The sequence below is a fragment of the Erithacus rubecula genome (assembly GCF_903797595.1).
Source record: "Erithacus rubecula genome assembly, chromosome: 1".
Taxonomy (NCBI): domain Eukaryota; kingdom Metazoa; phylum Chordata; class Aves; order Passeriformes; family Muscicapidae; genus Erithacus; species Erithacus rubecula.
The window spans coordinates 47,198,598-47,214,950 of NC_136658.1; the positions used below are offsets into that span (position 1 = coordinate 47,198,598).

The 16,353-nt window shown below is 34.2% G+C and overlaps 1 protein-coding gene across 4 annotated transcripts in view; it reads left to right on the plus strand.

Moving 5' to 3' along the window:
• DOCK9 (dedicator of cytokinesis 9) overlaps positions 1 to 15,862 on the plus strand; it is a 111,175-nt gene extending 95,313 nt beyond the window's left edge. For all 4 annotated transcript variants that reach the window (XM_079306734.1, XM_079306735.1, XM_079306732.1 and 1 more), the window contains 10 exons: positions 1,396 to 1,453; positions 3,226 to 3,332; positions 6,619 to 6,741; positions 7,094 to 7,207; positions 8,695 to 8,841; positions 9,620 to 9,830; positions 10,564 to 10,754; positions 11,907 to 12,007; positions 12,212 to 12,350; positions 14,622 to 15,862. In XM_079306734.1, the coding sequence (XP_079162860.1) occupies positions 1,396 to 1,453; positions 3,226 to 3,332; positions 6,619 to 6,741; positions 7,094 to 7,207; positions 8,695 to 8,841; positions 9,620 to 9,830; positions 10,564 to 10,754; positions 11,907 to 12,007; positions 12,212 to 12,350; positions 14,622 to 14,744 (1,314 nt within the window). In that variant the 3' untranslated portion in view covers positions 14,745 to 15,862. The remainder of the gene's footprint in view (positions 1 to 1,395; positions 1,454 to 3,225; positions 3,333 to 6,618; positions 6,742 to 7,093; positions 7,208 to 8,694; positions 8,842 to 9,619; positions 9,831 to 10,563; positions 10,755 to 11,906; positions 12,008 to 12,211; positions 12,351 to 14,621) is intronic.
• Positions 15,863 to 16,353: the final 491 nt, after the last annotated feature.

Consider the following 16,353-nt stretch of genomic DNA (forward strand, 5'->3'; position numbering starts at 1 on the left):
ACTTAAAGCCACTCCTTGAATTCTCCTCTAGTTGCCTTTACAGAATTAGCTTGATTTTATTCCAAATACTTACTAAAAAACTCCTAATGTTCTTAAAACTGACAAGTAATTTCTTGTGTTGTTTGAAAAAAAGGAAAGCTTTCTGATTTAACTGTGCTCTTAAAATACTCATTTCTAGCCAAAAGGAGAATTGGGTGTGGGGATTGTTATATGTCTTAATGAGACATTAACATTTTAAGTGGATACAGATTAATTTTGTCTCTTTCTGGAAGGTTTTCCCATCTGAAAGTAAATTATTTTATATGAAATCACTGCATTTCATAAACATTTGTTAAAATGAGCTTTATGTAAGCAAGTAAAGATCTCCAAGAAATAGAAGATTCTGTCTTCCTAACTCAATTCTTAGTGCTGGAATTCTCCTCTTCTACATGGTAGCAACACAGAAGGCATACACATTATTCTGTTATTAGCATGTCTTTTGAACTGAACAGCTTCAGCTATCTGACAAGACAAGGTCTTTCAGGCCTTTTCAGTTTTGTTTTTAGTTTATTTAAGTAAAATCTTAGAGTCCTTAACTGTGCAACTAGATGAGGATGTCTGCATATCATCAAGTTCAACTCAATACAAAGTATGAATTAGAATTTCTGGCAGATTCTTACCTTTTTCCTTCACCTCCATTGTTTGAGGTTGTGCAGCCTCCATATTTAAGTTGTTCAACTGATAGTTACAGTTAGAATGACACTTTGCTCAAAACTTAAGCCTTTTTAATAAAACAAGAATATAAAATATTTTTTTTGTCCTTTCTATGGAGAAAAGTGATCAGTGTCAAATCCATAAAAAATCTCAGATATATGAAAATTATTCTGTCCCTCTTTTTTTTTTTTTTCCTGTTTTCCAAACTGCGCCAACCAAATTCCTTCAAATTCCATTCATAAGTCAGATCTCTCTCTTGCTGCTTCAAATAACCTGTCACCAGTTTCTTCTCCATTTTTCTTGTTCTGGAGCCAAAAAAGCAAACAAAGCAGATTAGCTGCCAAATGTTGAGTAAGAATCATTAATAGTTTAACTCTTAAAATACCTCCCCTCAAAAAAGAGACTGGCTTGTTTTTATTACATCATGATGTTCCTACCTTGTGATTTGTGACCCACTCTTAGATTGTGACCTGCTGTCCCTGCCATTCAGTGCTCTGGTTGAGAAGGAGTGAATGCACTTGCACAGTTACTGTTTTAAATAAATGAGGTGGAGAATTCTTACAGTATCATAGAATATCTCCTCCAAAGCAGCAAAAAGGAAGAATAAAGAAATTGTCTCCTACTGTTTCTCTCCTTATATGCCTTGTTTTAATACTCCAATATTAATAGTATTTTAAAAGACTGTTACTGTTTCTGTTTCAGGCGGCAATGTGCTATGTCCATGTAGCAGCACTGGTTGCAGAATATCTCACACGAAAAGGTATGATTTCAAAACCTTATTTTAATGTATTCAAATATATATTTTTTTATTAGATTTTGGGAAAATAAATAATTTCCTTGAGGAAGTTGTAGGTATTTTGGTGTTTACCAGGAAAAAATTCTGACCTAACCAGGTAGCATACTCACATACTTAGGAGTATACTTGTGTATCTAAGGAGCAGGATTTCAGATGGAGACAACATAAAATTTTTTTGAAAGTAAAAAATTTTAGTGTTGCAACACAGCTGCTAATAGCTCAAATCAGATCCTTTCTAAAGCAAAGTTATCTGGGAATATTATTGCTCTACAATTAGTCAGTCTCTTACTTCCTCTAGGGAAACCTGCAAGGAGTCAAAATAAATTTGTACAAATTTTCAGATGTTCAATCAATGATATTAGTGCTCAGGATGTTTCACCTTGTGGTAAATTCTGTGCCAGCAGCTGCTTTTGTCAAAGTGGATTCTGATGACCCTTGAGATAAGGTAGAAAGCTACCTTTCATCTATTGGATCTGAAGAGTTCTAAGTCAGGGATTTGAGATATGGCTTATATTAAAAAAAAAGACCTCTCTCAAAGAAAATTTCAGGAATCTGTTAAAATTGATTATGATGTTGAGATTTGATTTTGCTTTATTTTGAACTGTCATGCAAAGGCAAAGCTAAAAAGCTGTGAACATGAATTTACCCAAAAATCCAGAACAGTGAGTCTAAAAGATGACTTGTCACTGTTCTTGCTGTGCTTCTTGCCAAAGGCTTGTATAGTGTACAGGCTATTTTCCTTGTCCCAGTGATTTCAGAACCTTCTCTGGGACCAAATCTGAAATAAGCTGCTAGAACAAATTACTGTGTCCAGGTGGAAGCCTGATGATACCTGAGAACTAGTGATCTCTATTAATTTGTGAGTCCTTTGGGTATCTTTTTGTATACTGTTATATAAAATTTATTTCTTCTCAATAATACAGACGGTCAGACTTCTACCTGTGGTACTCCTAAGAATAGAAAAGCCCCTTGCATTTGAGGCACTCATTCAGTAAAAGCTCTGATGCTCAGAACTCCTAATAGAGCAGAAAGAATCTTTGTAGGAATGATCTGTAAAATAAATATGTGCAAATCCTTATTCTTCCATAATATTTATTGATCACCCTTGAGGTTTTAATTGATACAGAAAATCCTGTTTTCTTAATTCAGCATCTGATGTAATCAAAACAGCAAGAGTAAAAGACATGGGTTTCAAGTTGGAACATTCTGTAGTCCATTTTTTTAAGTTATTTTTTTCAGATTGGTATTTTGTTAGGTTTTTTCGTGGTTTTTTGTGTTTGGTTAATTTAGTTTGCCATCCCTTGAACATTTTTTATGGTTAATGTCATTCATATTGTTCAGACTGGAAGAAATGACATGTCAGGTCCTGCCCCTGTAAGGAGATCTAGCATGACTTCATGGGCAGTTTAATTAAATTCTGTAAAAGTTACCTTGAGTACCTTAGAGTTAGGGTGGAGTAGATTAGACACAAATGTAAGATAAAGTAGGAAGGTTCAGACAGTACTTAGTTTGGTAGGTAAGGGTCCAGATATTAACGTTTTGGGGTTTTTTAAAACCTATTCATACATTCACAATAATTTATTTTAATCATGCAGTGGGAGGCTGATCTATTTCTTTTTTTATTTGGTGGTAGATATATTTAAACATGGCTTCTGCTTTGTCTGGCATCACAAAATGGCCCAGTGTTATCCTGCTGGAGAAAATTTAATTTCTCTATATTTCTTTTTCAATGACAGGGATGTTCAGGCAAGGTTGTACTGCTTTCAGAGTAATCACACCAAATATAGATGAAGAGGCTTCAATGATGGAGGATGTTGGAATGCAAGATGTTCACTTCAATGAAGTGAGTAAACATAAAAATATTAAAATTCACATACATGGAAGAGCTGGTTTTTTTGCAAATTTTATGTTTTGGTCTGGAGAATTTTTGATATAAGGGATACAATAATTTTTTGTTTTCTGATCTGCTGTTCGTACCCTAAAGCTGAAATGAAAAAATTCTGTGAGGTGTCCCAGATTTAGAGCATGAACTACATACATGTAAATACAGTTATAGCACAACAACTAAACACCACTTTTGGAATAAAAGCAAAATGGGGTTTTATTCTAGTTGACAGGATGAACACTAATGTGAGTTACTTACTAGAGTTAGCAAAATCTGTTGTTTGGTAAAACTGACTTGGATTTAGAGTATTACTCCACTAGAAATCATGAAAATGTGTTCACTGGTTTCAGCTGTTTACAGTTTCCCTAAGCAAATATGCCATAACAATGGAAGTGGTTTTACTGACACCAGACTCGTGTCCATGTGTTTTTTCTGGCTTAAGTTTCACTCCTTGTGTCTTTGCTGATCCATCTGTGCTGGCTCTATAGTAAATCTTACTAGTAAGCAGCCTATATGAAAATATTATGAATAATCTTGCTTGTGAAAAGCTATGTCTGCATAATGTATTTGCTGCTGCAGTTGTGGAAGAGAGGGACAGACCATGACTGGCAGCAGTCATGTTGGAAAACCCCTTGGTTTGTAATCATAATTGTACAACAAAAATATTTTTCTTTTGTGTTTTAATTAGTCTATGGTAAAGCTGTATGACAACATTATTTGACTGCAAATTGTTTTGTGGTTTGTATATTTTTTTTTCAATTTTTGTGCTGTCTTTTTTTAAATGTTGATTCTTCTGATCCAGAATGAAATTTAGCATGTTACTCAAAGGAAAATGTAAGCTGCTCTAAGTTATTGGAGATCAGGAATTATAGTGCTGATGGAAAGTTTTGTTGGAAATTTCTCTCATTGTTTTCCTGCCAACCATTTGTCAGAGTTAAATTATTATGCATTTTTTTTTTAATTGGAATGTTTTTATTCTTTTTCTCATTAGTCACTCCCTGCAAAAAGAATATGCTGCTTTTTCTGGGTCATTGAACCCTACAGAAATTTATTTCCAACTCTCAGTATTTCCGTGGGACGGAAGTAAGCCAAGAGTGAAATTATAAGCCTGTACAGCTTGCAGAAGGATCAAACCAAGCCAAATTTCATTTTTTCCCTGCATGCAACCCTTTCTAAACTTAACCATGTAGTACTCTAACTGATGAAATATTGAAAAAGGTACTATTTTTCTTCTGAAATTTATCTGAAACATGGGAAAAGTAATAATAAGGGAGATGTAATAATTGCAACAAGAGTAAAAATAAGGAAGAATTGTTTGGCCTTAGCAGACTAAAAATAATTTCAGAAATGCTTCAGAACAGGTAGTCCAGTTCGTTCAGGAACAGGAATATATTCATAAATGGAGTGTTTTCTCAGTGTGTTCTTATGTAAGCAGAATGGTATTGTCTGAGAAAAAAAAAGAGATCTGAAGGGTACAGAAGCAGAAACATCTTTCAAGCTGTGTTTTACTATTAATTAGCAAAATGATGCTCTGATGAGAATTCTTTCTATACACAGTAGCAAGCCACGTGGAATTTCTTCCTTGAAAATTTGTGATTTCCCCTTTTTGCTAGTTATTTTAGAGTTAAATCTCCAAATGAGCTTTTACAAGTATTGGAGGATCAGAGAGAATCTCTTCATGTTTCTAAAAGGGACAAAATATCTTTCATATTCTCCAGCTTATAAAAGCTCTTCCTAATGAAGTGAATTTTTTCTAAAGACTTTATATAGTTTCTCATTTAAAAAAAAAATTTGAAATTTTGGCATTCTCAATTTAGTTCTCATTTTAAAAGAATTGTGTCTGAGGTCAGGATTACCTAAGCTAGCCAGATAAAAAAACCCCAAAATTTAGTTCAGGATTTTCCTTCTTAACAAGGCTACTGTATGTATTTCATCAAAACAGTTGTTTGCCTGTAACATTCCATGAGAGGCATTATCCTGACTTGCAGATAAATGGAAGAGCCTTGCAGGGGCACAGTGTCCTCTCAAGGCTGTACAAAGACAAGTGCAAAGCCTTGCACCTACCAAAAAAAAAAAAAAAAAAAAAAAAAAAAAAAATCAAAGCAGCAGCTCTGCAAAAAGACCTGGAAGTGCTAGTGGGCAGCATGTTTAATGGGAATTGTCAGTGTGGCTTTTGGAAACAAAATCCAGTGCAGGCTGTGTTGTGTTTGAGAGGATTGACTCAAGAAGCAGAGGGAAATGAGTGTTTCCCCTTTTATCCTGGTGTTTGTGGAGCCCCATCTCTAACCGTGTGTCCAGCACTGGCCCCCAAAAGTCAAGACAGGTATTAATAAACTGGGAAAAGTCCAGCTCCTAAGGTGGTTAATAGAAGAATCAGTCTTTTCCAAGAAGAGACCACTAAAGAGCAAGAGTCTGTTCTCACAGGTATCAAGGGAAACTGATTGCATATATTGAAAAATACCACAAGAATGGAGAAACATTGAGATGTGGCTCAGAAATGTTGTGCTCTTTTGCTTCTTCCTATTAGCTCTCCCACTTGAAGCTTGCTCTTTATGTGCTTTTCCTTTTGTAAACAAAATTTTACTTCTTTGCTACATCTGGATGCCCTCTGGTGTCTGAATTAATACTTGTGTCGTAAAGCAGTGTTTGGACAAGCCTTGTGGTCCAGCAGTGACACAGGTCTGTCACTTGTTACCACTTGGCTGCTGAGAATGGAGACCCTGGGGAGTCTGTACAGCCCCAAAATGACTGGGGGAAAGGAGCAAATGTTCTAAGGTCTGTTGTGCACACAGATAAGGGTACCATTTTTTAGTCTCTGCTTGCAGTGTTGAAAATTGATTTTCTTAGTGATGTCTTTAAGCTGACTTAGCCCTCTACTAAAAGGAAGAAGGAGGTGGAATAGAGTAGCTTCTAAGCATGAAAGCAGTTTTTTCCAGCTTCTGGCTTCACCACTCTGATGCAAGATTGATACAAGAAGGTCCAAAGGAGTTTTAAGAGTATCTGAAACAAACAAATGCTGTTTGTAAATACAAGGAGTATGTGTGTACACTCAGACCATTCTGTCTTGTTTTGTTTCCTTTTAGCAATTTTAAATTGCCACAATAACTTTTATTACTAAATGTAGATAATTCTGTTTGGAGGCAAAATTTCCCTTTTCACTGAGAAGAACTTTGTTGTAATAATTTGCTGTGCTTTGGATAAGTACTGAGTTGTTTTACACTTTCAAATGTGTATCCAAATCTAGGATGTGCTGATGGAATTGTTGGAGCAGTGTGCTGATGGACTCTGGAAGGCAGAACGCTATGAACTCATTGCTGATATATATAAACTTATAATTCCCATTTATGAAAAACGGAGAGATTTTGAGGTACTTAATTCATCAAATGTAAATTTGAGCAAGAAAAAAATGCTGAATTTTCAAGTCTTAACTGCATGTCACATTGAGCATCACATAATAAAAGTATTAAAATAGTAACTGAAACTTGAATGTGTTGAAATGTTTGTTTTCATTTTAAATAATTATTTTTTTTCTTAAATTATAAATAATTAAAAATTAGTCTTGCATATTGTCATTGTGATTCAAATGCTAAGCCTAATACTACCATTCAATAAAATAATGGTTTCAGTTGTTATTTGCTACAAGAACATAATTTGTTATTTTAAGATAGGAAAGTTCTGCTTTGTTCTTGTCCCTCATTATTATTTTTTTTTACTTTTAGAGGCTTGCTCACTTATATGATACTCTTCATCGAGCATACAGTAAAGTTACAGAAGTTATGCATACAGGCAAGAGGCTGCTGGGGACTTATTTCAGGGTAGCATTCTTTGGACAAGTGAGTGTTACTTTCACTGGTCTGCTCTATGCAGTAAGAAAAACCTGTATTTATTTTACAAGGTTTACTCTTTCATCATCTGTATTGATACCGTGACATGAAAAGCACAAGGACTGTGTTCTCTATGAAATAAACACCATCAGTAATTTCTTTTTAAAACATTTATCAATTCCAGTAAAATTCTTATAATTTTCCTCAGTAAATTTTTTTGCCTTTTTTTCCTTTTTCCTTCTTTTATTTACTACCTTAAGGCAGCGGTAAGTTTTCTGTAATGTCAGTTTTTAGCAATGCATTGACTTAATGTCTGTAGTGCTACAGTGTGGTTTGCAAGGCTGCTTCTTAGATTGGTATGCATTAATAGCCATTGCAAGTCAAAAAGTAACATCAAGCTCCATTTAGAGAACAGATCACTCTTTTCTATGCATCAGTATTGCATGCTTCAAACCAAAGTTCTGGCTGTGTATTGGGCAGCTTCACATCCTCTGGTGCGTGTCTAGAATGCCTCTGTATCCCTATGGTATCACACAGTATCAAGTAATACTCTCTCTACATGCATAGCCCAGTTGCTTAATTGTCCAGCTGAGCATGGAGAACTGTAAAATATCTGAGCAGTATAATTTTACATGTATTCTGTTGTCTTTTATGACTTTATAGCAATACCAGTTTACAGACAGTGAAACAGATGTTGAGGTAATTACAGTAACTGCTTACAAAGCAAGCAATGCAGTACAAACTACTGCATTTCACCTTAGTTTGGTGTGGGTATTTTTGTCAATCTAGCCTGTGTTTATACATGATATGTTGTGCTTTTCTATTTTGTCTGTTTTGTTTATGATAAAGTTATTTATTTTCTGGTTTCAAACATGAACTCAACATGGCTTGTTGTTTTAAACCAATGAACTGTTTCACTTTCCATGTATTGTGCATTTAGTGGTGGTTTTAAAAACAGTGGTGTGTGTAATAAAATAAAGAAGTATATCCAAATAGTACATCATAAAATTAATATCTTTGCATAATTAAGTTTCATCTTACGGAATTAATTTTTTATTACTACCTAAGGAAAATTTTCAGATTATTTTTATGTAAACTTTGGCCAAAATAGTCACTTGTGAATCAGATAGTCCTGTTGACAAGACTACTTATTTTGGCAAGTGAAACAGTGCTGCAAGTTCACTTTTAAATAAAAGTGAAGAAAACTTATCTCAAAGGCTTGGCACACCATAGAATTGCTACCAACTTTTAAAATTTAAACTCTATGTTTCCATTATCTTTCACTCATATTGTAGTAGACAATTACATTTTTCTGTTGTTTTTATTCTCTTAGGAAACCTTTTTACTTAGATTTTAATTTCTGTCTTCTGTTTATGTTTGCTTGAATACTAATGTTAAATGTTTCTATTTCCTTTGAACCACGCACATTATGTCCATTGTAGTCATTGCCCTATATGCTTTATTCCCCAAGATTTTGATTACTTTATTTCTTACAGGGTTTCTTTGAGGATGAAGATGGAAAGGAATATATCTATAAAGAGCCTAAACTCACACCTCTTTCAGAAATTTCCCAGAGACTCCAAAAACTCTACTCTGACAAATTTGGAGCCGAAAATGTAAAAATGATTCAGGATTCTGGCAAAGTATGATTTTTATTCTTTCTAAAAAATTTTAATATACTGCTTTCGCTAGTTTACTTGAAATATTGTGGGATCACTGTCTGTTACTCATTTGGTGCACAAGCATCTGCAGCTCCAATTCCACTATTGGAAAGGCATGAGAGGAATATTATCTCCTACTAAGTATACCTTTTAGAACAACCAAACAGCTTAACTTCTGTAGTGTTACCTCTTAAAACAATAATTGTATCTTAGAAGGATTATGATCATATTCAGCTTCAGCAATATTTCTTGCCCTTTCATGCACAGTCATTCTTTGGAAGTTCTTCTCTTTTCCACACCTCAGCCTTAGAGTTTATGGTGATTTTTTCTTAGTATAATTTCATGGCTTTTTTTGTTTCTTGATAAGAATCCTTTTGAATCCTTGATTCAAAAATTTCTGTGCCTTTGGCCTTAAAGTGCAGCAATGGTGGGCATTTCAATATTGGAACTTTAAAGGAGAGGAGGACTTGATGAAAGGCTGGGTTTCATGATCATGAGTAGTTAAAAAAAACCCCAAAAACCAAACAAACCAAACCAAAACAAAAAATTGACAATATGCTGCAATGCCTCTGGCTGTCTTTCTTCCTAATTCAATTAAAAACTGAGTACAGGAAACCACTGTGAAAGCATGAACATTTCCCATGTTTTCAATAATTTAGAGGTTAAGAGACCAAATTGAATTTCTGGAAGTTGTGTGACTACTATTAGATCCACTTTATTCATAATGTAGCTATTTGATTTATTTTGTCATGTTTTTAAGGTAAATCCTAAGGATTTAGATTCAAAATATGCATATATTCAAGTTACACATGTAATTCCATACTTTGAAGAAAAGGAGCTGCAGGAAAGAAAAACAGATTTTGAAAGGACTCATAACATTCGTCGCTTTATGTTTGAGATGCCTTTTACTCAAGGTGGTAAAAGACAAGGAGGAGTAGAAGAACAGTGTAAGCGACGGACTATTTTAACAGGTACTGGTGGAATGGAGTGCTTTGACTGGAAACATCAATTCAAATGGTCTAATTTTGTTCTGTGTGGGTTTTTTCATTTCACCTAAGTCCTTTATAGCTATCAACTAAAATCCTTTTCATGTTTTTGGCCAAAATTAGGTTTTTCAGATTGATTTCTTCAGTGCAGAATCCTCAAAATTATTATCTCTTTTTCCTTAAGCTTCCAGAATTCGGAATCTGGAGTTTGGCTATCCTTTTCCTTAGAAAAAGGCTATTTTGTGTTTTGTCTCTGTTAAGTATGTGCTTCTGTATTAATATAGTTGTAAAAAAAAAAATTGTGATTTTATAATAATAAAGTGACTTTATAATAGTGACTTTATATCTGTCCAGTACTTATGAGGAAATAGAAAATACAGCTTCACTATTTTTGATTCTGCTCTCCTTTGAGATTTGTGAATGTTAAGCAATTTTTTTCACAGTTCTCATATAAATTAAGTTCCAATGGTTTATTTCTTGGTGGTTATTAGTAGCAGTAATGGCAGTGATCTTGCTTTGCTGTAGTGCATGTCATACTGTCCATATTTACATTTCAGTGTCTTGTTTCCCCGTCCATTTGGTAGTATTCCTCATTATATAAATTATTAAATTGGGTAGCTAATTACATCAAAATGAGATTTTAGCATAAGATTCTCTCAAAAGCACACCTTATTTAAAAATCTTTTCCTGATTATGTTAAACTTGTTTCTGTCCCCAGCTATACATTGCTTCCCATATGTGAAAAAGCGCATTCCAGTGATGTACCAGCACCACACTGATTTAAACCCAATTGAAGTAGCCATTGATGAAATGAGTAAAAAAGTTGCAGAGCTTAGGCAGCTTTGCTCTTCAGCTGAAGTAGATATGATCAAATTGCAGCTGAAGCTACAGGGAAGTGTGAGTGTTCAGGTAAGACCTTTGCCATGCAGCTGTTTCATTTTCTTCTGTCCTTGAAAAAAACGTAAGTAGCATTTTATAATCGGTTTCTATTCTGTACGTGCAAGAGTGTCCTAAATTAGAAATATGCTCAATGTCTGCAGTTATTTCTTGAACAGGAAAAGCAATGAAAGCATTTAATATAAACAACTGATCAGAGATGGTTACACAAAAGAATTAAGTTTCATCTCTGGAATATGTTGCATTCGAAGCCCTACCAGATTTTGGTGTAAAGCTGAAACTGCTAGAAAACAATAAATGAACCTGAAGATAAATTAGCTATTTTGACTAGCTGTAGGTCTGGCCTCAGTAGGTCTAGCATGTCTTTGTAAGAATCCTATAAAGAGTGGATGATAATATATAGGAAGAAGATTATCACAGAAAATATCATTGTGCATGCCTTTTGTCTAAGGCAGGCAGGAACTGGAATGTATAAAGAAGTAATCAGATTCACCAGAATAGGATACCTGAAGCAGGTGTAGCATGTACAAGTCAATATAGGAAAGATCTTCAAAAAATACAGTGTCAAAAGTGCTGCTCTGTTATTTTAAACTGATTGGAAACAAAGGAACTGTTAACACAGTCATTTGTATGACCAGCTATCATATTCAGCAGAAACCAAGGTTCCAGAATCAATAAGTTGTCAAGCTAGTCTTTGGGATGAGAAGGGAGAGGCCTGTATTGATAATATGAAGGAATAAAAGTCACTGAAACCACTTCTCCTGCAGCTACCATAACAGCACTATTAAACTTCTGCAGGTTTTTGTAGAATTCTCAGCTTGGGAAGCTGTTTTCAGTGGATACACAGACCAAACAGTGATAGGTTTAGCTTATTTTCCCACCCTAATTTCATGAACGGAGATGACAGATTGGCAATATCCACTTATGTTACTTTGCCACATCACTGAAGTGGTTTCTTTGTGCCAGAATAGGTTTATAGCACTGGAGAGACCTCTCCTGCATTAATGCTCCAACTCTAGCAGTCTTCTTGTTTTCTAAGTCCAGACTTTTTGAAATCAATGTATTCTCATAAGAAAATCAAATCCAATAGGCACCTATAGCACCTGTTACTGCTAAGACATCATGTCAGATATCTGACTGTTTATTAATTCTTATTCTTTTCAGGTTAATGCTGGTCCATTAGCATATGCAAGAGCTTTCTTAGATGACACTAACACCAAAAGATATCCAGACAATAAAGTAAAGCTCCTAAAAGAAGTTTTTAGGTATGACATGGAAGGTTTGGGATTTCTTGGGGACTGGGGAGAGGGAAGAAAAAAAATTTACCTTTTTTCCAAGAGTCATAATTTTTTTTTTTTTAATTTCAACCTTTAAAGTGTTCTGATTCACTAAAAACATACTTTAAGCTGGCATTTTAAATCAATCTGTTGAATTTCTGTTTGAGAACTTCCTTATTTTCTCTAAATCAGGCAATTTGTTGAAGCCTGTGGGCATGCTCTGGGTGTAAATGAACGACTGATAAAGGAAGATCAGTTGGAATATCAAGAAGAAATGAAGGCAAACTACAGAGAAATGGCAAAAGAGCTTTCTGAAATAATGCATGAACAGGTATGTGCTGAAATTAAGTTATACATACTATCATTCAGAATGTAAATGTTATGTTCAAGAAATAGGGGAAATGAATGTAATGCTTTACACAAAAGGATTGTTTCTTTTTTTTTTTTTTCTTTCTGTTGGGGTATAAGTCTGTCATGAAATTCATTCATTCATTCTTTCTTTTTTTTTTTTTTTTTGCTTGTGCATTTGCTTGGAACTAGCCTGTTTTTTTGTAGGCAAGGAAGGCCACAATAAAGATAAAACAAATGTAATGAAATTAACATATATGATCTGCAAGCTTAGCCCTTTCTTGTTTGATTTTGGAGGTGTAAATAATTGCTTTTGCAACACAGAGTTAAATGTCTTTCAGGAGGTATTCCAATAAATTTTCTTGAGGGAAGTCCAATACTAACAAGCTGGAAATATGGGGGGAGGAAAGGCAGAACTGTTGTGGAGTGAGATGTACCACTCAACCTTTGCACCTGGGTTCCATGGTAGAAATGTCCCATGACTTCAAAGGCAGAGTCCAGGAGAGCAGGAAGATCTGAGTTCAGTGCTACATCCTGCCTTCTTGACATTTTTTATTCATCATATTTATCACCTCAGCCCCCTTTTCTTTCATCCATTGTTACTTTTATAAACTTTTCAGAACCACAGAATGGTTTATGATTCTTAAGAGAGATTTGCCTTCATTCTACCTTTGCTCAGATGGTACCCAAAACTTTACAGCGACTTTTTTTGATATCCTGTCACAGAGAAGAGCTTATGACACAACTAAATTTTTAAATACCATCAATAGAGAACATTGTGAACCAAAGTTTATAGGAAGTGATACTATTTCTCCAGAATTACGTGGTTGGATGTGGTTTTAAAATAAAAAACAGAAATAGAAGAAAACAGTTTTGAAAGATTTGTAGAACAGAAAAAGAATTTGCTTAGCTAACAGAAGTGGGACAGCTTGATTATATTTCAATGTGATTTATTGATAAGCAGAGGAGAGTTTGGAATGGAGGATAGCTGATTGGAAAGCTCAGTGAGATGAACAAGGTACGAGAGAATTAGAGATACAGAATACTACTTTGGAAAGGAGAGGCAAGTGTTTTGTTGAAGAATTTAATAATAAATGCAAGATTAACATTCCCCTGGCATAGGGAAAAGTAAAAGAATATAATGAAAATTTGTACACAAGTAAAAGTACTTTCAACTCAGTGCAAGATGTAGATGTTTTTTTTTAAATGCTAAAGTATGTGAGTTTCCAAAGATTGGTGATAAGAAAAAGCATGTCCTGAAACATCAGGGGTAAATCACATTGCCCCTTCTTCTCTTGGTTTACATTTAAACAACTAATATCCATAAGATACTATGAACAGAAAGTGAAAGTACAGCACTGACTGCAGTAATATGTACTATTAGCCTCCCCCTATATTCTTATACAAATGTAATTAGTTGTACATGATTAAAACATACAATGTTGTTAGAGGTTTTGCTTTGTTTTGCTTTAGTGGTTTGTTTGTTTTTTTTTTCCAATTAGACTGACAATTCCCCTGAAAGCTTAGAAACATGAAGGTCTTCACTTAAATCTTTAAAAATGTCTCCTTTATGTATTTGCCTATTGCTGTTTTGGGAGAAAGAGCTTTGCATCACTGAATAAACTATTAGCTGTAATGTAACACTGCAAGGTCTTAACAACTGCAAAAAAAATCCTTATAAAAATGCATAAAAGAATCTTAACAGATTTTTTTTCTTTTCTCCTCTGCTGCTTGCCAATATGATCAGATGGGATGGTAATTAGCTTTTTCTACTTCTGTTAGTTTTTCTGATCTTTATATAATTCTTATTTTTATGGCATTTCTAATTTTAGCATCAATTTGTTTATAGCTGTTAAGAATGAAATCTTTTCAGTGCTTCAGTAGGTTTTTGTAGGAAATGCTCAAGTCATACCTCTAATCCAAAAAATAAAAACCAAAAAAGGGCAAAAAGTGAGCTTGTTCTCACTATGAAACTCCTTTTGAAAGTTAACAGGAGGAATATAGAAACTGTCCAAGCATCCTCTGCAGAGGACAGTGTAATACCTGAGTTGGAAAAACTGATATTGGAGAAGTAACTTCTCAAATCTAGGAGAAGATGGCTGAAAAGAGTAGCCATTTCCAAAAAGTTTTGTACAGTTGAAAAAGTTCTGTGAGGTTGAGTCCATAAGCAGCACATCAAGAAATGGGTTATGTGTTTTAGATATGCCTGTGCCATTTTGTAACATTGTGGTAAATCCCTGTCTTTTGTTTTAAGATTACTCCAGTGGAAGAAAAGGCCAGTGTCATGCCTAACTCACTACACATTTTCAATGCCATAAGTGGAACTCCAACAAGCACAACAGTTCACGGGATGCCCAGTTCTTCTTCAGTTGCATGATTGTTTTGTAAAGGAAAGTATGTTTGTTTCTTTTCCAGCTTGTGGATTTGCTTCATTGTGTGCAAACTCAGGATGACTTTGAAGCTAAATGTTGGGCACATGCAAACTGCATAGTTCACACGAATGTCTGAGCACACTTAGCAAATAGCAGCTACTGGTGATAGTCTTTTAGGGCAAGGGAGGCGCACATATATAATTTTTTTTTTTTTTTTTATCTTGCTGGTAAAATTTAAAAGTGTTCACAATGTCATTGCAGAAGTGCGTGTTGGAAAATTATGAAGTTGAAGTTAGCTTCTGTTTTTTGTTAGAAAGTATTATTAAAATGAATTGCACATTACAAAAAAAGTGTTGTGGGATGTAATTTTGCAGATATGTAACATTCAGGTGTTCTTTTTGTGTATGGCACATAGAGATTCCAAGTACAAGAACTATTTTGGGGCTAGACAGAGACACTAGTTTTTGGGGTTTAATGGAACTGACAATAGTAGTTTTTGTACCATTTGGCAAATTGTTGTGCTTTATTTTATACCTTGTTGCATTTTGAAGGTATGCGAGCTTAGATCTTACTAAACAACTAAATACAACCAAAGGTCTGTATTAATGAACACTGAGTTATATTAAAATATCAATAGTAGTAAATTGTTATGTACATATTGTTTGTTAATACAGTCCGTACAGTCTGTACATAAATGTATTACATTTCTAAACATTTTTTAATATTCATACCAGTTCTTACCATTCTGCTTTCAGTTTATTTTGAAAATTTGCTCATTCCAAGTATATGCAGACTTTACAGTTCATTTACCCCTGTATATAAATAAGTGCAATATAAAGATGTATACAGTCTTTGCTATGTTAGGTTTATATGCAGTTATTAAAAGAGAAACCTTTTTTGCCAAAGCAATGGAGTATGTAATTGGTAATCATGGTTACTGTGGTAAATGGTGGTATAATTTAAAGCTTTTTCCATATTCTTATTCTTTTAAGACATTAATTTAGTAATTTTATATTTGGGGAAAATAAAGGTTTTTAATTTTATTTAACTGGAAGCACTGTCCTGCTGTAATTAAACATTCTGTACTACATCTATATTAAAAAGAAAAAGGTAGTTACTTTTCTTACTGTGTGCTGTGTTTTTTGTTTTAGATTCATCCCTGACATTTGGGAAAAATAAAAGCTTGATTTTTAAAAAATGGCTTTTTGCATCCTGCATATGAGATGCAGACACTTGTAGTTCTTATTTCATGTTCCTTGTCAATAAAGGGAATTAAATTATTAGTTAAGACATCCGTTCCTAATCCTTTACATATGACTGTAGTGCCATCTTACTGTAACTACTAGGAAGTCTTCAAAATATTTCATCACATGGCAGTAGAAATCATTTTTTTCCTGATGACATAAGGTTTACTGTCATTTTTCTCTAGCATAGTGTGAAACACACGTTGCCTTTACTCATCAAAGGTTTTTTCTAAAGCAGCTCATTCTGGCAGTGAAATGCTGGATATACCCTGTTTTCTCTATGTTTCTGAAACAAAATTTCTGGTTCTTAAAATTCTTATCCTTAAGGAGGAAAAAAATCATACACTTTTAGACATTGAACTCATAATGC